The sequence below is a fragment of the Dendropsophus ebraccatus genome, chromosome 12 (assembly GCF_027789765.1).
Source record: "Dendropsophus ebraccatus isolate aDenEbr1 chromosome 12, aDenEbr1.pat, whole genome shotgun sequence".
NCBI classification, from domain to species: domain Eukaryota; kingdom Metazoa; phylum Chordata; class Amphibia; order Anura; family Hylidae; genus Dendropsophus; species Dendropsophus ebraccatus.
In genome coordinates, this window is record NC_091465.1 from 91,659,892 (window position 1) to 91,683,365 (window position 23,474).

General features: G+C 42.4%; 1 protein-coding gene across 1 annotated transcript in view; it reads left to right on the forward strand.

The window, feature by feature from the left end:
* Window positions 1-22,696, forward strand: part of TYROBP (transmembrane immune signaling adaptor TYROBP) — a 45,780-nt gene extending 23,084 nt beyond the window's left edge. The window contains exons 2-5 of the mRNA XM_069947754.1: window positions 12,785-12,805; window positions 14,159-14,290; window positions 19,925-19,977; window positions 21,661-22,696. Of these exons, the coding sequence (XP_069803855.1) occupies window positions 12,785-12,805; window positions 14,159-14,290; window positions 19,925-19,977; window positions 21,661-21,717 (263 nt within the window). The 3' untranslated portion in view covers window positions 21,718-22,696. The remainder of the gene's footprint in view (window positions 1-12,784; window positions 12,806-14,158; window positions 14,291-19,924; window positions 19,978-21,660) is intronic.
* Window positions 22,697-23,474: the final 778 nt, after the last annotated feature.

The window sequence follows — 23,474 nt, forward strand, 5'->3', positions numbered from 1 at the left end:
TCACAGACTGCTGTGCGACGTGCCCACGAGTGGAATTCCACCTTCCAGATGGCAGCCAGGGTTTACCAGCAACGCAGAGCCAATGTGGAATGCCAGATGTCAACCTCGGTGCAAAGCGGTAGTCAGGTCAGTCAGCTTCCTCAAATCTACAATGAGGAGTGGATGTGGATGTCTGCTATCTGTCAGGTACTGCGCCCCTTTGAGGAGTCAACACAAATGGTCAGCGGCGATGCCGCCATCATCAGTCTCACCATCCCGCTGCTGGGTCTGCTTCAAACCTCCCTGCTCAGGCTGAAGTCTGACACTTTGCCTTCTTCTCAGGAGACGGGGGAAGAACATCCGCTGATAGATAGCCAGACCACCCTGACGTCAGTTTCAGGGCCAGTAGAAGAGGAGGAAGAGGAGATAGAGGAGCAGACTGGTGCCGCGACTGAAGAGGGAACCCATGCTCAATCCTTAGCTGTAGAGCGTGTATGGCCTGAAGAGGAGGAATTAGTGGAGGAGGAGGAGGAGGAGGAAATTGACAGTCAGCCTATTTAGGAGAGGGAAATCTTGTGTGTTGGGACCCTGGCGCACATGGCTGACTTTATGCTAGGCTGTCTTTCCTGTGACCCTCGGGTTAAAATTTTTTATTTTTTTTGTTTGATTTAAAGTTTTTATTACAAATTTTTCATATAAAATTTACAAACATGGCCGAGAAATAATCGGCCTAAACACAAACATGTAGTTTAACGACGTTAGATTCCGCAACGTACAGTCCTGCAATAAAAGAATACATTGCTTGTAGTATGGTTTAGTTATCCATTAAGTAATGCCACCTAGCTCCTTAGTGCTTAGTAAGAATCAGCCAACCAAGGTTATTTAAGAAAAAGCTGAACTGACAGCCTCAAGCATCTAGACCCAACTCAGTCCATTTGTACCACAATGTTTCCATTCGCGGAAGGTTATTGTTCCTTAAAGCTATAGACCTTTCCATTCTGTAATTGTATTGAACCTTTCCCTAATTTCAGGAAGTGCTGCTGATTTCCTCTTTAGAGCAATCGCATTCATTGCTGTCATTAGGGTGTGAATCAGTATTGTCAAGTCCTCATGTGGGACATGATCATTATCTAGGGAGAGCAGTGCCATGCTCGGTCCCCAAGGTAGTGGGTATTGCAGAATTGCCTCTAAAAAGTCATGAATCTTGTTCCAAAACGGCGTAATCAGCGGGCAGTCCCACCATACGTGTAGTAGAGTTCCTATGCCCGTACCTCCAGCACAATGGCGATGATGTGGGGTAAGGCGTCATGTACCACCGGTAAAGTAATTTTCTGGAGGCTTCTAAGTGGCTGATGCAGTGTGAAACTTTGGAAAGGAGATCAAATAGAGTCGACCATCGTTGTGCGGAGAATGATCTCTTAAGGTCCACTTCCCATTTTCAATGAAAGGGAACTCCATATTCTGTGCTGATGGGGATTGATGTGTTAAAGCAAGGCCTCTAAGTTTCCCTGTTGTGTCCTTGAGGAATACCTCAAATTTCCCATCGGTCAAGCAGTGCCTGAGCTGCAAGTATTTGTAAAAGTCTTTCTTAGAGGTGTTGTACTGTTTGACCAGATCTGCAAATGGTATCAGAGTGTTGTTGGTGTATAAGTCCGCTATTGTGGTCGGGTATGATTCTTTCTAGGGTCGGTAGAGGGATTAGAGATGCCCGTGTAGGTATTAACAGATTTTTAACTATATCTTTGTTACATATGGAAATTCCCTCCATTACTGGTGGTGGCAGATTGCTTTGTCTCACAGGTGACAATCTCGAGGCCCATAACAATGCCGGTACATTTTTTTTCCTGGTACAAGAGCTGATTCTAATTCCACCCACTGTTTAGTTGAACCCACTGTGCACCATTGTTTTGTCTGGTCCATTATAGATGCGTAATAATGGTAACGTCTGGGCAATAATAGTCTGGGCACCCCAAACCTCCCATCTTGACTGGCAAACAAAGGATCCTATAGGATACTCTAGCACGTTGCCCTAACCACACATACCCAATTATCGCCTTTGTATGTTTTTTAAAAGGGTCACTAATAGGTGTATAGGTAGGTTTCTAAAAAAGTAGATTATTTTAGGAAAAATCATCATTTTTTTTTTTTTTTTAAATATATGTTTATTCAATCTTTTATCAGTTTTTTTTAAAACAGAACAAACCAACAATACAAAGGTCCAAACATAGGACCAACAATAATGGGGTATACACCATATTACCATTGAAGAATGTACAAATAAAGTCACTGATTGTGAATACAAAAAGCAATATTAATATTAATAGACATTGGCCTCTTTTCTGGAGATCACATGTCTCACCTTGCTGGTTCTATACCAAGACATCTCCCTCCCTTCCCTCCCATCCTTACCCATCCCCCCTTTCCTCACCCCCATCTTCCCTACAGATCCTCTCGCTAATATGTCACATTAAATGTTGGTAAAATCAGTACGACCCCTCATGGCTGACGGTGAAAGGCGGAGGGATCCCAGTGTACCTGCCAGGTCGCTTCTACAATACCAATCAGTGCATCTGAATGGAAAGACAATATCTCTCATCTCGTGCGGTTCCAGAAAGGATTTCCATCTCTTAAAGAACCTTTTTGTGCCCGTACGTTTATGTTGTTCTGCATAGATCCTATCAACATTAAAAAGCAGTTTTAATTGAGACACAATCATGGACATCTCCGGCACCTTCTCCGCCAGCCATTCATGAAACAGACACCGGAGGGCCACATGTAAGGCTATGTGGATCATTTCAGGGATTTTTGTCGCAGGAGACTCATCATCAGGGGGTCGTAGTTGATGAAAGAGGAACGCCTGCGGCGTGTCTGGGAAGGTGATCCGCCAGTGAGTGTCAATGTAAGAAGCTACAGAACGCCAGTAAGCTTTAGTGTGTGAACACTCCCATACTCCATGCCATAAATTAGTTAGTGATTCCTTGCATTTTGGGCATGCGGTTATCCGATCTGGGAAGTTGGGTGAGGGCCGAATATTAAACCCATAAAGGGCACAATGATGTTTCCCTCCATCTCTCGTTTAGGATACATGCACGCACCACCGTCCACCCCTTAAGAATGCAGTCCTGATTTTGAGGGTCATTAGTCCATCGAGCCCAAGTAGGGAAAATAGACTTGGGATCAATTTTCAGGAATGTGGCCCTCAAGGCATTATACAGTTCTGATATAGACACCTTGCGTGCAGCTTCCCCTATGATACCATCTAATGTGTGGGGGAGTGCTTCGGAGTTTAGGTCACGCAACCGTGACGAGCAAAAGGAGTAGACTTGCTGAACAAAGAGGAAATGAGTAGCCGGGAGAGAGAATCGAACCATGATATCAGACGGGGGGAGCCATTTTTTAGTCTCAGTATTGATTAGGGACCCTACAGTGGTTATCCCCTTAGCCACCCAAAGCGGTTCCCAGGAGGGGTGACAACTCCATGGTGTGTCAGGATTGCCAAACAGCGGCATGCACTTAGATAGTAGAAAGGGTAAGTGTGACAATTTGCGCACCTCCCTCCAGGCCATGATGGTGTCACGCATAAGGACAGAGCTTTTAATAAAGGCTGGCAAGCGCGACAGGGAGGAATGCAAAATAGCAGTAAGGTTCCATGGGTGGGCAAAGGCCTTCTCTATAGAAACATTAGAATGGAAGGACGATCCGTGGATCCAGTCTATGACGTGCCGAAATAGGCACACTACATTGTATCCCCTGATGTTCGGGAAATTTAATCCCCCTTCTGGTTTGCATAATGCCAGCTTGGGGAAAGCGAGCCTCGGGCGTTTGCCCGCCCATATGACTTTAGAAAATGCTTGCCTTAGTTTAGTAACATCTGTGTGCTTTAACAGTAATGGTAGTGTTTGAAGCGGATAGAAAAGCTCACCATCTTAATTAAGTGACATCTGCCCAAGAAGGCTAATGGCAGTTGCGACCACCTTTTCAGCTCAAGAAGAATTTTATCTATAAGGGGGTGGATAATTCAGGGAATAAAGGGTGTCCGGAGTCCGTCCCACCTTGATTCCTAAATATGTGATGTGGCTAGTAGTCACTCTGACCTCCAGTGAAGCTATAGACCTCTGCCAAGAGGGGGGCGATAATCCTACAGGTATGATCTCACTCTTCCCAGGATTTACTTTATACCCGGTGAGTTTACCGTAATCCTCTAAAAAGGCTAAGATCTTTGGAACGCCAATATGGGGATTATTTATAAATAAGAGTACATCATCAGCAAAAAGTGTTAAGCGCACTTCTTGGTCCCCCACCCTGATTCCTTCATACAAATCCGATTCAGATAGGTGCCTGGCAAGAGGTTCGATCGCGAGATCGAATAGCAAGGGTGAGAGTGGGCACTCTTGCCGGGTGCCCCTAGCTAGGGGAATCGGGGCCGATAGTATCCCCGCTGTGTGGACCCTGGCTATGGGATCTCTATATAGGCCCCTGAGAAAGGTCTGCCATCTACCTAGTATCCCAACTTTGTCTAACACCGCCCACAGCCAGTCCCATCTTACATCAAAAGCCTTTTCGGCATCCAGGGTTAACAATGCTGGGGTTTCTTCTGGGTGAGGACGGTGTCGGACCCTATCTAGTACCGCCAACACTTTACGGATATTAATCACCGCTGCCCTATTCCTGACAAAGCCCACTTGATTATCGCTTATTATCTCCGGTAAATGAACCGCTAGCCTATCAGCAAGGATCTTTAATGTCCTGATTGATCAGGGAAATGGGACGCTAAGATCCCGGGTGTAAAGGATCCTTGCCCGGCTTAGGTAGGACTTTGATATACGCTAATTTGGCTCCAGCCGGGATGTTCCCTGTTTCAAACATGGCATTAAAATGACTGACCAGGGCTGGGGTGACTTGATCTACTAGGGATTTATAAAATTCCCCACTGAACCCATCAGGTCCGGGAGCCTTCCCATTATGGGCGACTTGATGACCGAGCGCACCTCCGCCTCAGTGATTTCTGCGATTTCTTGTTGTTCCTCTGACAAGGAGGGCAGCCGAATGTCGCGCAGAAAAGTAGACAGGGGTCCCGGATCCGAGGGGGGGGGGGGGGGCATATAAGGAGCTATAGTAATCTCCCAACAATCAACAATCACCAAGAATCATCATTTTGATAGTAGATATTCGTATAACCCAAGAGATTGGTAGAGAAGTGTATTTGGTTATGTCGGTTTGTATTGTTCTTAATAAGTTGTTGGAATTAGTCACTGCTAGTTTTCGTATGGGGTACGTGAGCGTGATACCTAAGTATGGGATAGCCTTGTCTGACCATTAGAAGGGGAAGTTTTGTTTTAGTTGCAGCACTAGAGGTTGGTGTAGGCCCAGGCTTAATATTTGTGATTTAGAGGAATTGACTTTGTAGTAGCTTATGTTCCCGAATTCATTAAGAATTTGCATCACTGATTGTAATGATGTTTCCAGTTGGGATGGCAAGAATTATATTGTCCGCAAACAACCCAATGCGCTGTCCCTTTGTGCCCACTTGTATGCCCTTTAAGGATGTGGCCTCTCTGATTATTTTTGCTAGGGGTTCTATTGCAAGCACGAATATTATTGGGGACTTGAGAAGTGGACCAGTAATCCCAAATTTTTTCAGCGTTGCCTCCAAGTTTTTCCAATGGACCCGGTCGAACGCCTTCTCCGCATCCAGGGTAAGGAGCAGAGAAGGCGTTCGCCGGACCTCTGTTACCGCTATAGGGGTCTATGAACCGTCGGGTTCCGTCACAGGTTTGGCGCCCCGTAACAAACCCCACTTGGTCCTGCCGCTGTGAACCTTGTAATAGTCATTGGTTAGTCCATCTGGGCCTCGGGATTTGTTTGCTTTTAGGGACCTTATTGTTAATAGTGCATCATATACAAATTGAATTTGGGATTTAGCCATTTGTTTAATTGTTTTGCTAATAGAGCCGAAGGTCTGTTTCCATACCAATAGTGCTGCAACCTGATTCTGCTTAGAGCAAGTTCAAATTTACAGGCATTGTGTTCATGGAGTTTCTGCGTAACAAGTACTATCTCTAATGCCCTCTCGGGGTCGTGTTGTGTTAAGTCTGCGGAGTTCTGCAAGTTTATGTTGTAGCTCTAGGATTTGTTGTTGTCTTTGTCGTTTGTCAAACGAGGATGGTTGTATAAAATGTCCCCGTATTAGTGCCTTATGGGCACACCACAGGATGGTATCTGTTATTTGTCCATTGTCAATGATAGAGAAGTACTCTTGAAGTGTTTCTAGTATGTGTGCTTTATAAGTAGGGTTGCAAAGAACATAATTGTTCAGTCGCCAGACTGTGTTTGTGTTAGGCGAGTGAAGGTCTGAAATTTTCACTGCAATTGGGGTGCGGTCCGACCATTCTATAGTTACTATTAGGGATGAGCGAACCGAACCGTAACGAACCAGATTCGTTACGAACTTTGCAAAAAGTTTGGTTTGGTACTTTGAGAAAGTTCGTTACGAATCTGGTTAAAATAACAACTGTGACGCAAAACTGTACTTTTTTCACAGAATAGACCAGGATACAAGGGATTATTACTCCTATAATCCCTTGTATCCTGGTTTTCTGTGAACATCAAGATGTGTGACATCACCCCACAGCACCAGGAAGTGCCTGAGCGTCCCAGCAGCTTCTCAGTGTGTGGCCACAGCTTCAGAGAGAGAGGAGCTCCGTATCAGATAGAGAGGGAAAAGAGATAGATAGATAGATAGGTAGATAGCCAAACAACTAGATACATGAAGACATAGAGAAGGAATAGAAAGTGTTGGTGAGAGAAGCAGGAGAGAGGATGAAAAAAAAAAATAGCAAGATCCAGGGAAAGCTGGATATAGAAGATAAGCTGATACATAGGGAAAGAGGCTGAGAAATCAAGAGATAGGGAGAGATAGGGAGAGGCAGGGAGAGATAGGGAGAGATAGGGAGGCATATCTACCTATCTCCTATCTATCTATCTATCTATCTCCTATCTATCTATCTATCTCCTATCTATCTCCTATCTATCTATCTATCTATCTATCTATCTCCTATCTATCTCCTATCTATCTATCTATCTATCTCCTATCTATCTCCTATCTATCTATCTCCTATCTATCTCCTATCTATCTATCTATCTATCTATCTATCTATCTATCTATCTCCTATCTATCTCCTATCTATCTATCTATCTATCTATCTCCTATCTATCTCCTATCTATCTATCTATCTCCTATCTATCTCCTATCTATCTATCTATCTATCTATCTCCTATCTATCTCCTATCTATCTCCTATCTATCTCCTATCTATCTATCTATCTCTCTCCTATCTATCTATCTATCTATCAATCTATCTATCTATCTCCTATCTATCTATCTATCTCCTATCTATCTCCTATCTATCTATCTATCTATCTATCTATCTATCTATCTATCTCCTATCTATCTCCTATCTATCTATCTATCTATCTATCTATCTATCTATCTATCTATCTCCTATCTATCTATCTATCTATCTCCTATCTATCTATCTATCTCCTATCTATCTATCTATCTCCTATCTATCTATCTATCTATCTATCTATCTATCTATCTATCTATCTATCTCCTATCTATCTATCTCCTATCTATCTCTCTCCTATCTATCTATCTATCTATCTATCTATCTATCTATCTCCTATCTATCTATCTATCTATCTATCTCCTATCTATCTATCTCTATCTATCTCTAGCTATCTCTATCTATCTCCTATCTATCTATCTATCTATCTATCTATCTATCTCCTATCTATCTCTATCTATCTCCTATCTATATATCTATCTATCTCCTATCTATCTCCTATCTATCTATCTCCTATCTATCTATCTCCTATCTATCTATCTATCTCCTATCTCCTATCTATATATCTATCTATCTCCTATCTATCTCCTATCTATCTATCTCTATCTATCTCTATCTATCTCTATCTATCTCTAATCTATCTATCTCCTATCTATCTATCTCCTATCTATCTATCTATCTATCTCCTATCTATCTATCTCCTATCTATCTATCTCCTATCTATCTATCTATCTATCTATCTATCTCTATCTATCTCCTATCTATCTATCTATCTCCTATCTATCTCCTATCTATCTATCTATCTATCTATCTCCTATCTATCTCCTATCTATCTATCTCCTATCTATCTATCTATCTATCTATCTATCTATCTATCTATCTCCTATCTATCTATCTATCTCCTATCTATCTATCTCCTATCTATCTATCTATCTATCTATCTATCTATCTATCTATCTATCTCCTATCTATCTCCTATCTATCTATCTATCTCCTATCTATCTATCTCCTATCTATCTCTATCTATCTCTATCTATCTCCTATCTATCTATCTATCTATCTCCTATCTATCTATCTCTCTCCTATCAAATTCAAAAAAGCTTTATTGGCAGGTCCAAAATAAAATAAACATTTAGTATTACCAAAGCAACAGAGTATAATAGATGGAGTAGGGGGGGGGGGGGGGCGTGTGGGGAGCAGGGTGGATATGGGGTGAGGGGCAGGATTGGGGGATAATAGGGTGTATAACAGTCCATGGTATCTTCCTCTCAGCCGGTGGCAGGTGGAGACATATTGGGCCGTTACTTCCATGGTGGCCTCTTCTTCCCCCAGCAGAATGTGGAGTTTCCTCTCCTCATCTATGGAGGTGAAGTCCGGGATGATGGTGGAGAGTCTCTGGAAGTAGGTGTCCCCGGTGGGGGATGGTGGAGAGTCTCTGGAAGTAGGTGACCCTGGTGGATGATGGTGGAGAGTCTCTGGAAATAGGTGACCATGGTGGATGATGGTGGAGAGTCTCTGGAAGTAGGTGACCCTGGTGGATGATGGTGGAGAGTCTCTGGAAGTAGGTGACCCTGGTGGATGATGGTGAAGAGTCTCTGGAAGTAGGTGTCCCTGGTGGATGATGGTGGAGAGTCTCTGGAAGTAGGTGACCCTGGTGGATGATGGTGAAGAGTCTCTGGAAGTAGGTGACCCTGGTGGATGATGGTGGAGAGTCTCTGGAAGTAGGTGTCCATGGTGGATGATGGTGGAGAGTCTCTGGAAGTAGGTGTCCATGGTGGATGATGGTGGAGAGTCTCTGGAAGTAGGTGACCCTGGTGGATGATGGGGGAGAGTCTGTGGAAGTAGGTGACCCTGGTGGATGATGGTGGAGAGTCTCTGGAAGTAGGTGACCATGGTGGATGATGGTGGAGAGTCTCTGGAAGTAGGTGACCATGGTGGATGATGGTGGAGAGTCTCTGGAAGTAGGTGACCCTGGTGGATGATGGTGGAGAGTCTCTGGAAGTAGGTGTCCATGGTGGATGATGGTGGAGAGTCTCTGGAAGTAGGTGACCCTGGTGGATGATGGTGGAGAGTCTCTGGAAGTAGCTGTCCATGGTGGATGATGGTGGAGAGTCTCTGGAAGTAGGTGTCCCTGGTGGATGATGGTGGAGAGTCTCTGGAAGTAGGTGTCCCTGGTGGATGATGGCGGAGAGTCTCTGGAAGTAGGTGACCCTGGTGGATGATGGCGGAGAGTCTCTGGAAGTAGGTGTCCATGGTGGATGATGGTGGAGAGTCTCTGGAAGTAGGTGACCCTGGTGGATGATGGGGGAGAGTCTGTGGAAGTAGGTGACCCTGGTGGATGATGGGGGAGAGTCTCTGGAAGTAGGTGACCATGGTGGATGATGGTGGAGAGTCTCTGGAAGTAGGTGACCCTGGTGGATGATGGTGGAGAGTCTCTGGAAGTAGGTGTCCATGGTGGAGAGTCTTTGGAAGTAGGTGTCCCTGGTGGATGATGGTGGAGAGTCTCTGGAAGTAGGTGACCCTGGTGGATGATGGTGGAGAGTCTCTGGAAGTAGGTGACCCCGGTGGTGGATGATGGTGGAGAGTCTCTGGAAGTAGGTGACCCTGGTGGATGATGATGGAGAGTCTCTGGAAGTAGGTGTCCCTGGTGGATGATGGTGGAGAGTCTCTGGAAGTAGGTGACCCCGGTGGTGGATGATGGTGGAGAGTCTCTGGAAGTAGGTGACCCTGGTGGATGATGGTGGAGAGTCTCTGGAAGTAGGTGTCCCTGGTGGATGATGGTGGAGAGTCTCTGGAAGTAGGTGACCCTGGTGGATGATGGTGGAGAGTCTCTGGAAGTAGGTGTCCCTGGTGGATGATGGTGGAGAGTCTCTGGAAGTAGGTGACCCTGGGGGATGAGTATTTGCTGCAGTGTAGCAAGAAGTGGGCCTCATCCTCCAGGTCTCCCTGCTCACAGTGCCGGCACAGTCGGCTCTCCCGCGGCTTGTATGTCTGTCTGTGCCACCCTGTCTCTATCTCCAGGCTTTGGGCGCTCAGTCTATAGAGGCTAAGGGTTTGCCTGTGTTTGGGGTGGTGCAGCCTCTCTAGGTATGGCGCCATGGTGTAGTCTCTCTGTAGTGACTGGTAGATGGTGAGTTTCTGGGAGTTACTTATTTCTCTCCTCCATTCCTCTGTGTATTGCCCCCGGTATCTCTCTGTGTATTGCCCCCGGTATCTCTCTGTGTATTGCCCCCGGTATCTCTCTGTGTATTGCCCCCGGTATCTCTCTGTATGTTGCCCCCGGTATCTCTCTGTATATTGCCCCTGGTATCTCTCTGTATGTTGCCCCGGGTATCTCTCTGTATGTTGCCCCGGGTATCTCTCATTGTATTGCCCCCGGTATCTCTCTTTTTATTGTCCCCGGTATCTCTCTGTATGTTGCCCCCGGTATCTCTCTGTATGTTGCCCCCGGTATCTCTCTGTGTATTGACCCTGGTATCTCAATGTATATTGCCCCCGGTATCTCTCTGTATGTTGCCCCCGGTATCTCTCTGTATATTGCCCCTGGTATCTCTCTGTATATTGCCCCTGGTATGTCTCTATCGCCCCCTTTATTTGGGCTTTTGTCAGGGCATGTTGTGGGGTTTGGCAGGACTGGTGGTGGATGCCCTGTTGGGGGGCACATTGGGCTCCATGGCTCAGGGAGGCTTTGTGGTGATAGGAGTCTGGGTTGCTTCTCTGTAAGTGCGCCCAGAATGAAAGCGCCCTCTTCTGTACCTGGAACCATAGTGGGAACCTGCCCAACTCTGCCCGACACGCCATGTTGGAGGTGCTGCGATGGACCTGGAGGAGGTACTTGCAGAATTCCAGATGAAAGGTCTCTGTTGGGCTTGGATCCCATTTTGACTGGTCTGGGTAAGTGGCCGGACCCCAAACCTCACTGCGATAAAGCAGGATTGGGGCAATGACGCCATCAAAGATCTTTAGCCAGACCCTCACTGTTGGTTTGAGGTGGTACAGTCGCTTTCGTATGGCATAGAAGGTTCTGCTGGCTTTTCCTTTGAGGACCTCTATGGCAGACTTGAAGCTCCCTGATTGGTTAAGCTCCAGGCCCAGGTATGTGTAGCTGCTGGTGTTCTCCAGTACTGACCCGTTTAGTGTGAAGGAGGACGAGATGGAGGCTTTTTTCTGACCCTTCCTCTGGAACACCATGACTTTGGTCTTCTTAGAGTTGATGGGTAGTGCCCATGTATTGCTGAATTTCTCCAGGACTGACAGGCTTTCTTGGAGGCCGCTCTCTGTGGGGGACAGCAGCAGGAGGTCATCAGCGTACAGCAGGAACTTCACCTCACGGTCATGCAGGAGGAGGCCGGGGGCTGAGGAGTCCTCCAGAGCTGCAGCCAGTTCATTGATGTAGATGTTGAAGAGCGTTGGGCTCAGGCTGCAGCCCTGTCTGACTCCTCGGCCCTGCTGGAAACAAGCTGTCCTCTTGCCGTTCATCTATATCTATCTCCTATTTATCTCCTATCTATCTCCTATCTATCTATCTATCTATCTATCTATCTATCTATCTATCTCCTATCTATCTATCTCCTATCTATCTATCTCCTATCTATCTATCTCCTATCTATCTATCTCCTATCTATCTATCTATCTCCTATCTATCTATCTATCTCCTATCTATCTATCTATCTATCTATCTCCTATCTATCTATCTCCTATCTATCTATCTATCTATCTCCTATCTATCTATCTCCTATCTATCTCCTATCTATCTATCTATCTCCTATCTATCTATCTCCTATCTATCTATCTCCTATCTATCTATCTATCTCCTATCTATCTCCTATCTATCTCCTATCTATCTATCTATCTATCTCCTATCTATCTATCTACCTATCTATCTCCTATCTATCTATCTACCTATCTATCTCCTATCTATCTATCTATCTATCTATCTATCTATCTATCTATCTATCTATCTATCTATCTCCTATCTATCTATCTATCTATCTATCTCCTATCTATCTATCTATCTCCTATCTATCTATCTATCTCCTATCTATCTATCTATCTCCTATCTATCTATCTATCTCCTATCTATCTATCTCCTATCTATCTATCTCCTATCTATCTATCTATCTCCTATCTATCTATCATCTATCTATCTATCTCCTATCTATCTATCTATCTATCTCCTATCTATCTATCTACCTATCTATCTCCTATCTATCTATCTATCTATCTATCTATCTATCTATCTATCTATCTATCTCCTATCTATCTATCTCCTATCTATCTATCTATCTATCTATCTCCTATCTATCTATCTATCTATCTATCATCTATCTATCTATCTCCTATCTATCTCCTATCTATCTCCTATCTATCTATCTATCTATCTATCTATCTATCTATCTATCTATCTGTCTCTATATTCCATCTTATTTGCTCTATAACTCCATCTCTGTTCTCTTCCAGGTTCTGCATTAGGACAGGAAGGTAAGTGATGATGTTTGGAATTAATTCTGTCAGAAAACCAAAGAAAAGGTAAGTACGGCCTGAGATAGGTAGGTGCTTCCACACATACAGAAAGGAAAAGAAGTTGTGTATAATTATGACGCACATCAAATCACAAAATCTCCATAAATAAATACAATCAATCAAGAAACATATAAGCCGGCTAATGAATCCCTCCACAGAGATTAAAAACACTTAAAAATCCCTTTCCACAACATGGGAAGCTGTCAGTAAGGAGTTTCCCTTGAACCCTCAGTTACAATATACGTATACTCCTCCCTGTACAATCATGAGTCTATGAGATAACCAATGCTGAGTATACACCGTATACACTCTATACCCCGGGGCCCGGATACCGTGCTTTGTCAGGGGAGCGTAACTCGTGGGACCTGGTTGGACCCTCTTACCCTGTACATCTTGCTTAGGGGTCCGGATTACCATTGGGTTACACTTTATCCGTTTATCATTTCTTTTTTGACTCACTTGTTTGATATTGATTCTGTGATACGTCACTATGTTGTATAGCGGTATATACGTCATTATGTTGTGTAGCGGTATATACGTCATTATGTTGTATAGCGGTATATACGTCATACGTATGTTGTATAGCGGTATATACGTCATTATGTTGTATAGCGGTATATACGTCATTATGTTGTATAGCGGTATATACGTCATTATGTTGTATAGCGGTATATACGTCATTATGTTGTATAGCGGTATATACGTCATACGTATGTTGTATAGCGGTATATATAGCACTGCAGCACTGTATCCGGGCCCCGGGGTATAGAGTGTATACGGTGTATACTCAGCATTGGTTATCTCATAGACTCATGATTGTACAGGGAGGAGTATACGTATATTGTAACTGAGGGTTCAAGGGAAACTCCTTACTGACAGCTTCCCATGTTGTGGAAAGGGATTTTTAAGTGTTTTTAATCTCGGTGGAGGGATTCATTAGCCGGCTTATATGTTTCTTGATTAATTGTATTTATTTATGGAGATTTTGTGGTTTGATGTGCGTCATAATTATACACAACTTTTCCTTTCTTTTTGGTCGGAATCAATTCTGTGCAACCTTTGGAGAAACAAAAGAAAAACATGGCAGTATAAAATGCAGCTGTATATAACCTCTAATGATGTCCTATATATAAGAACCTGCAGTCAGTGCTCACAGTGTATGGATATATACCATGACACTCCGGGGTTACCGACTGGCTGGGATCTGAGATGGTTGGCACCCCCCACATTACAGTCCGTACGCTGCTGGACCTTTATACTGGCTGGGATAGATGTGGATTAATAGAATGTGATTATTCTGATTATTTGCAGCATGTGGAAGTTGTTTTCAACTCAATACTGGGACAATAATAGGAATTGTGATCTGTGACTCACTGATCACTCTGGTGATCGCAGGAATGGCATTCTGGATATCTAACCGGATCCAAAAGAAGAAATTCCAGGGTAAGTCAACAGCCAAGAGATCTGAGAACATATAAATATCCTAACAGCAACTACTATAATACTGCTCCCTATATACAGGAATATAACTACTATAATACTGCTCCTATATACAGGAATATACTACTATAATACTGCTCCTATATACAGGGATATACTACTATAATACTGCTCCTATATACAGGGATATAACTACTATAATACTGCTCCTATATACAGGGATATAACTATTATAATACTGCTCCTATACACAGGAATATAACTACTATAATACTGCTCCTATATACAGGAATATACTACTATAATACTGCTCCTATATACAGGAATATACTACTATAATACTGCTCCTATATACAGGAATATACTACTATAATACTGCTCCCTATATACAGGAATATAACTACTATAATACTGCTCCTATATACAGGAATATAACTATTATAATACTGCTCCTATATACAGGGATATAACTACTATAATACTGCTCCTATATACAGGGATATAACTACTATAATACTGCCCCTATATACAGGAATATAACTACTATAATACTGCTCCTATATACAGGAATATACTACTATAATACTGCTCCTATATACAGGAATATAACTACTATAATACTGCTCCTATATACAGGGATATAACTACTATAAGCACAAGCAAATAGATGTGTTGGCACTATCAGTAACCCGTAATTTGTATGGAGCTGTTTGTGTATTCAGGTTAAGTGACTTTGTGAGATGAGGAGCGTTGTAGTCTTTGTTGACTGAGTAATCTCAGTGACATTCATGCATCATAGTGGTGCTCAGCGTAAATGAGAAAGCAATTCATTTAATCAGCACAAGCCTGACTACTATAATACTGCTCCTATATACAGGAATATACTACTATAATACTGCTCCTATATACAGGAATATACTACTATAATACTGCCCCTATATACAGGAATATACTACTATAATACTGCTCCTATATACAGGGATACACTACTATAATACTGCTCCTATATACAGGAATATAACTACTATAATACTGCTCCCTATATACAGGAATATAACTACTATAATACTGCTTCTATATACAGGAATATACTACTATAATACTGCCCCTATATACAGGAATATACTACTATAATACTGCTCCTATATACAGGAATATACTACTATAATACTGCTCCTATATACAGGAATATACTACTATAATACTGCTCCTATATACAGAAATATACTACTATAATACTACTCCTATATACAGGGATATAACTACTATAATACTGCTCCTATATACAGGGATATACTACTATAATACTGCTCCTATATACAGGGATATAACTAGTATAATACTGCTCCCTATATACAGGGATATAACTACTATAATACTGCTCCCTATATACAGGGATATAACTACTATAATACTGCCCCTATATACACTAATATACTACTATAATACTGCCCCTATATACAGGTATATAACTACTATAATACTAATCCCTATATACAGGAATATAACTACTATAATACTGCTCCTATATACAGGAATATACTACTATAATACTGCTCCTATATACAGGAATATAACTACTATAATACTGCTCCTATATACAGGAATATACTACTATAATACTGCTCCTATATACAGGAATATAACTACTATAATACTGCTCCTATATACAGGGATATACTCCTATAATACTGCTCCTATATACAGGAATATACTACTATGATACTGCTCCTATATACAAGAATATAACTACTATAATACTGCTCCTATATACAGGAATATAACTACTATAATACTGCTCCTATATACAGGGATATACTAGTATAATACTGCTCCCTATATACAGGGATATAACTACTATAATACTGCTCCTATATACAGGGATATACTACTATAATACTGCTCCTATATACAGGGATATAACTACTATAATACTGCTCCTATATACAGGAATATAACTACTATAATACTGCTCCTATATACAGGAATATAACTACTATAATATGCACAAGCCAAAAAGACAGAAATGGCTGCACATCGCACCCATGGCTGACATGAAAGCTTATTCAGCTACATTTAAAACCAACATCAGAAGTTAGTATATAATTTGGCCAAACCATATTGCCTCATGTACCACGTGCAGGTCTTCTGATACACATGAGTGCCTAACCAAAAAACATCACTGTGCCGCTCAGCGACCACAATCCCCGCAAACCGTGCGCAAGCAGAGAAGGGGGGCCACAGAATGGCCCCGCAACCCCATTGTCACAGGACCAGACCCAAAAGGGCCCCCCCGAACCCCGCAGGCGCCACCGGCGGAAAAAGTGGACGCCAAGCAACACAAGTGTGAACAAGCTCTTACCTCTCTCTCCATTCCTCTGCAGGTAGAATGGGAGAATACTAGGAGATCCTCCCCTTATGTACACAGGTGCTTCCTGCTAATTTGGATCACATGGGTCTTACAAAGCACGAGTGCGTTCACACTTGTGTTGCTTGGCGTCCACTTTTTCCGCCGGTGGCGCCTGCGGGGTCCGGGGGGCCCTTTAGGGTCTGGTCCTGTGACAATGGGGTTGCAGGGCCATTCCGTGGCCCCCCTTCTCTGCTTGCGCACGTTTTGCAGGGATTGTGGTCGCTGACCGGCACAGTGATGTTTTTTGGTTAGGGACTCATGTGTATCAGAAGACCTGCACGTGGTACATGAGGCAATATGGTTTGGCCAAATTATATACTAACTTCTGATGTTGGTTTTAAATGTAGCTGAATAAGCTTTCATGTCAGCCATGGGTGCGATGTGCAGCCATTTCTGTCTTTTTGGCTTGTGCATATATAACTATTATAATACTGCTCCTATATACAGGAATATAACTACTATAATACTGCTCCTATATACAGGAATATACTACTATAATACTGCTCCTATATACAGGGATGTAACTACTATAATACTGCTCATATATACAGGAATATAACTACTATAATACTGCTCCTATATACAGGAATATAACTACTATAATACTGCTCCTATATACAGGGATATAACTACTATAATACTTCCCCTATATACAAGAATATACTACTATAATACTGCTCCTATATACAGGAATATAACTATTATAATACTGCCCCCTATATACAGGAATATACTACTATAATACTGCTCCCTATATACAGGGATATACTACTATAATACTGCTCCTATATACAGGGATATACTACTATAATACTGCTCCTATATACAGGAATATAACTACTATAATACTGCTCCTATATACAGGAAAATACTACTATAATACTGCTCCTATATACAGGAATATACTACTATAATACTGCTCCTATATACAGGAATATACTACTATAATACTGCTCCTATATACAGGAATATACTACTATAATACAGCTCCTATATACAGGAATATAACTACTATAATACTGCCCCTATATACAGAGATATAACTACTATAATACTGCCCCCTATATACAGAGGTATAACTACTATAATACTGCTCCTATATACAGGAATATAACTACTATAATACTGCTCCTATATACAGGAATATCACTACTATAATACTGCTCCTATATACAGGAATATAACTACTATAATACTGCCCCTATATACAGGAATATACTACTATAATACTGCTCCCTATATACAGGAATATAACTACTATAATACTGCTCCTATATACAGGAATATAACTACTATAATACTGCTCCTATATACAGGGATATAACTACTATAATACTGCTCCTATATACAGGGATATAACTACTATAATACTGCTCCTATATACAGGGATATAACTACTATAATACTGCTCCTATATACAGGGATATAACTACTATAATACTGCTCCTATATACAGGAATATAACTACTATAACACTGCTCCTATATACAGGGATATAACTACTATAATACTGCTCCTATATACAGGGATATAACTACTATAATACTGCTCCTATATACAGGAATATACTACTATAATACTGCTCCTATATACAGGAATATAACTACTATAATACTGCTCCTATATACAGGGATATAACTACTATAATACTGCTTCTATATACAGGGATATAACTACTATAATACTGCTCCTATATACAGGAATATAACTACTATAATACTGCTCATATATACAGGAATATAACTACTATAATACTGCTCCTATATACCGGAATATACTACTATAATACTGCCCCTATATACAGGAATATACTACTATAATACTGCTCCTATATACAGGAATATACTACTATAATACTGCTCCTATATACAGGGATATACTACTATAATACTGCTCCTATATACAGGAATATAACTACTATAATACTGCTCCTATATACAGGGATATAACTACTATAATACTGCTACTATATACAGGAATATACTACTATAATACTGCTCCTATATACAGGAATATAACTGCTATAATACTGCTCCTATATACAGGAATATAACTACTATAATACTGCTACTATATACAGGGATATAACTACTATAATACTGATCCTATATACAGAGATATAACTACTATAATACTGTCCCTATATACAGGTATATACTACTATAATACTGCTCCTATATACAGGGATATAACTACTATAATACTGCTCCTATATACAGGAATATAACTACTATAATACTGCTCCTATATACAGGGATATAACTACTATAATACTGCTCCTATATACAGGGATATACTACTATAATACTGCTCCTATATACAGGAATATAACTGCTATAATACTGCTCCTATATACAGGAATATAACTACTATAATACTGCTCCCTATATACAGGGATATAACTACTATAATACTGCTCCTATATACAGGGATATACTACTATAATACTGCTCCTATATACAGGAATATAACTGCTATAATACTGCTCCTATATACAGGAATATAACTACTATAATACTGCTCCCTATATACAGGGATATACTACTATAATACAGCTCCTATATGCAGGAATATAACTACTATAATACTGCTCCTATATACAGGATATAACTACTATAATACTGCTCCTATATACGGGAATATACTACTATAATACTGCTCCCTATATACAGGGATATAACTACTATAATACTGCTCCCTATATACAGGGATATACTACTATAATACTGCTACTATATACAGGGATATAACTACTATAATACTGATCCTATATACAGAGATATAACTACTATAATACTGTCCCTATATACAGGGATATACTACTATAATACTGCTCCTATATACAGGGATATAACTACTATAATACTGCTCCTATATACAGGAATATAACTACTATAATACTGCTACTATATACAGGGATATAACTACTATAATACTGCTCCCTATATACAGGGATATAACTACTATAATACTGCTCCTATATACAGGGATATAACTACTATAATACTGCTCCTATATACAGGGATATAACTACTATAATACTGCTCCTATATACAGGAATATAACTACTATAATACTGCTACTATATACAGGGATATAACTACTATAATACTGCTCCCTATATACAGGGATATAACTACTATAATACTGCTCCTATATACAGGGATATAACTACTATAATACTGCCCCTATATACAGGGATATAACTATTATATCTTTATATTTAGATAAATTGCAGAAATTGAAGAACACTTCTCCAACCAATGAATCCGCATATGAGGTGAGTTCGCTGTTTTTTGAGAAAAGAAATATAAAATGAAATTTGAATGGGAGGGAGACACTGTGCTCCGGCGATGGTCTGGGGATGGTGATGCTGATGGCGGTTTTATGCAGAGCAATGGTGGCAGTCTGTAGGTAGTGGTGTTAATCCCGGCATTGCTTATAGCAGCCTGGTGGTGGTGGTGATCTGTCGGCATGGTGTTGGAGGTCTGATTGCGGTGTTGATGGTGTTGGTCTGGGGGGGGGGGGGGTGGATACTCTAAGTGAGATGGTCCAGGAAGTGGGGGAGGTGTCATGGTTTCGGTGTAGCGGAGTGCTGGTAGTCTGGGGATGGTGATGATAATGGTGGCCTGGTACTGGTAGTCTGTGGAAGGGTGGTGATACTTCAAAGGGTGGTGATGGTAATATGGGAGTGGTTGTGTAATCTGGTTTAAGTGGTGGTGATGCTATTGGTACTCTGCTATTGTTATGGTGGTGGTATGCTGGGAGTTGTGGTATTCTGGTAGAGGTGATGGTCTGGGAGTGGTGGTGATGGTCTGGGAGTGGTGGTGATGGTCTGGGAGTGGTGGTAATGGTCTGAGAGTGGTGGTGATGGTCTGAGAGTGGTGGTGATGGTCTGAGAGTGGTGGTGATGGTCTGAGAGTGGTGGTGATGGTCTGAGAGTGGTGGTGATGGTCTGAGAGTGGTGGTGATGCTATTGGTACTCTGCTATTGTTATGGTGGTGGTATGCTGGGAGTTGTGGTATTCTGGTAGAGGTGATGGTCTGGGAGTGGTGGTGATGGTCTGGGAGTGGTGGTGATGGTCTGGGAGTGGTGGTAATGGTCTGAGAGTGGTGGTGATGGTCTGAGAGTGGTGGTGATGGTCTGAGAGTGGTGGTGATGGTCTGAGAGTGGTGGTGATGGTCTGAGAGTGGTGGTGATGGTCTGAGAGTGGTGGTGATGCTATTGGTACTCTGCTATTGTTATGGTGGTGGTATGCTGGGAGTTGTGGTATTCTGGTAGAGGTGATGGTCTGAGAGTGGTGGTGATGGTCTGAGAGTGGTGGTGATGGTCTGGGAGTGGTGGTGATGGTCTGGGAGTGGTGGTGATGGTCTGAGAGTGGTGGTGATGGTCTGAGAGTGGTGGTGATGGTCTGAGAGTGGTGGTGATGGTCTGAGAGTGGTGGTGATGGTCTGAGAGTGGTGGTGATGGTCTGGAAGTGGTGGTGATGCTATTGGTACTCTGCTATTGTTATGGTGGTGGTATGCTGGGAGTTGTGGTATTCTGGTAGAGGTGATGGTCTGAGAGTGGTGGTGATGGTCTGAGAGTGGTGGTGATGGTCTGAGAGTGGTGGAGATGGTCTGAGAGTGGTGGAGATGGTCTGAGAGTGGTGGAGATGGTCTGGAAGTGGTGGAGATGGTCTGGAAGTGGTGGTGATGGTCTGGAAGTGCTGGTGATGGTTCAGGTGGTGGTGGTATTTGGGTAGTAGTGGTGGTGGTCAGGAGGTGGTGGTATTCCAGGTAGTGTTGGTGTGAACAGTTGGGTTCCTAGCCCAGGACACAGCTAATAAGCAGTCATAAAGTTGAATATATACGTGCCCCCCTATTACTTTATGAAGTATACGGTGTGTGTGTGGTGGAGGTAGGTGACCCCATTTTTGGAGTAGCCGTATATAATGCAGGACTATGTTTTGTCCTCTTCTCAGGAGCTGCATGGACAAAAGTTGCACGTCTACAATGATCTAAATTCATTACGCCAATAACTGCTGGGCTCTTCTAAGGAGACGCGGAGTCCTTCTCCTCCTGGGCACTATATGAAGCTCCCAGAGTCCTTCTCCTGCTATGGACCATGTGAGCTCCCAGATTCCTCCTGAGGACCATGTGAGCCCCCAAGAGTCTTTCTCCTCCTGAGGACCATGTGAGGGCCCCCCAGATTCCTCCTTCTTAGGACCATGTTAGTCCCCCAGATTCCTTCTCCTCCTGAGGACCATGTGAGCGCTCCAGAGACTTCCTTCTCCTGCGGACCATGTAAGGGCCCCCCAGATTCTTTCTTCTCCTGAGGACCATGTGAGCCCTCCCCAGAGTGGTTCTCCATCTGAGGACCATGTGATGCCCCAGAATTCTTCTCTTCTTGAGGACCATGTGAGGGCCCCCCAGATTCCTCCTCCTCCTGCGGACCATGTGAGGGTCCCCCAGAGTCCTCCTTCTCCTGAGGACCATGTGAGGGTCCCCCAGAGTGGTTCTCCTCCTGAGGACCATGTGATTCCCCAGAATTCTTCTCTTCTTGAGGACCATGTGAGGGCCCCCCAGATTCCTCCTCCTCCTGAGGACCATGTGAGGGTCCCCCAGAGTCCTTCTCCTCCTGAGGACCATTTGAGGCCTCAGTCTCTTCCATTACAATGTTTCACACAAAATATAACCTTCCAATTGAAAAGAAATGAGTGAGGATGATCTAGAAGGTTCTTCTGCTCTTCTGCCCCATTCACTGTTTTCTACGGTTTTATTTACAAGGACAGTAAAACCAAGATCCAAGTATCTCCTCTGTTAAGCAGCCCGTGGCTCATAGTCCATGCGGCCACAATGTCACCATTACTGGCTGCAATGTCATTCATACCGGGGTTCTTTGTTGTCAGAGGGGTAATTGGTGCCCCGGGCCATAATCCAAGGTCTAAACCTGCCCCTTCCCCATCTTTCTTCTCGTGTGGCTGATGGATCTTTCCTCTTCAGAATATCGCTGGCCATGTGATCTTTGTTGTTCATTACAGTAAAGGAAGCCCCATTAAAATCAATGGAAGACTCAAGCAATCAATCAGGTGCTCCCTGCCTGGCAGCGGGGACGGGGACAGTTGTCTTGCAGTAACATATCACATTTTTTCCTTCTGATTTTTGTAAGTTTGGTCCCATGAGGGGATGTGTAAGCAAAATAAACAAAAATTAGAGGAAGCTTTTATAAATTTTGGGAGCACCACAGCATCCAGCTCAACACTAGAACCAACAAAAGCTGGAGACCAGGTGTTATCATCAGGTAGTATGACAGGTGATGTATAATTATACCCATCAGGTAGTATGACAGGTGATGTATAATTATACCCATCAGGTAGTATGACAGGTGATGTATAATTATACCCATCAGGTAGTATGACAGGTGATATATCATTATACCCATCAGGTAGTATGACAGGTGATGTATAATTATACCCATCAGGTAGTATGACAGGTGATGTATAATTATACCCATCAGGTAGTATGACAGGTGATGTATAATTATACCCATCAGGTAGTATGACAGGTGATGTATAATTATACCCATCAGGTAGTATGACAGGTGATGTATAATTATACCCATCAGGTAGTATGACAGGTGATGTATAATTATACCCATCAGGTAGTATGACAGGTGATGTATAATTATACCCATCAGGTAGTATCACAGGTGATATCATTATACCCATCAGGTAGTATCACAGGTGATATCATTATACCCATCAGGTAGTATCACAGGTGACATCATTATACCCAT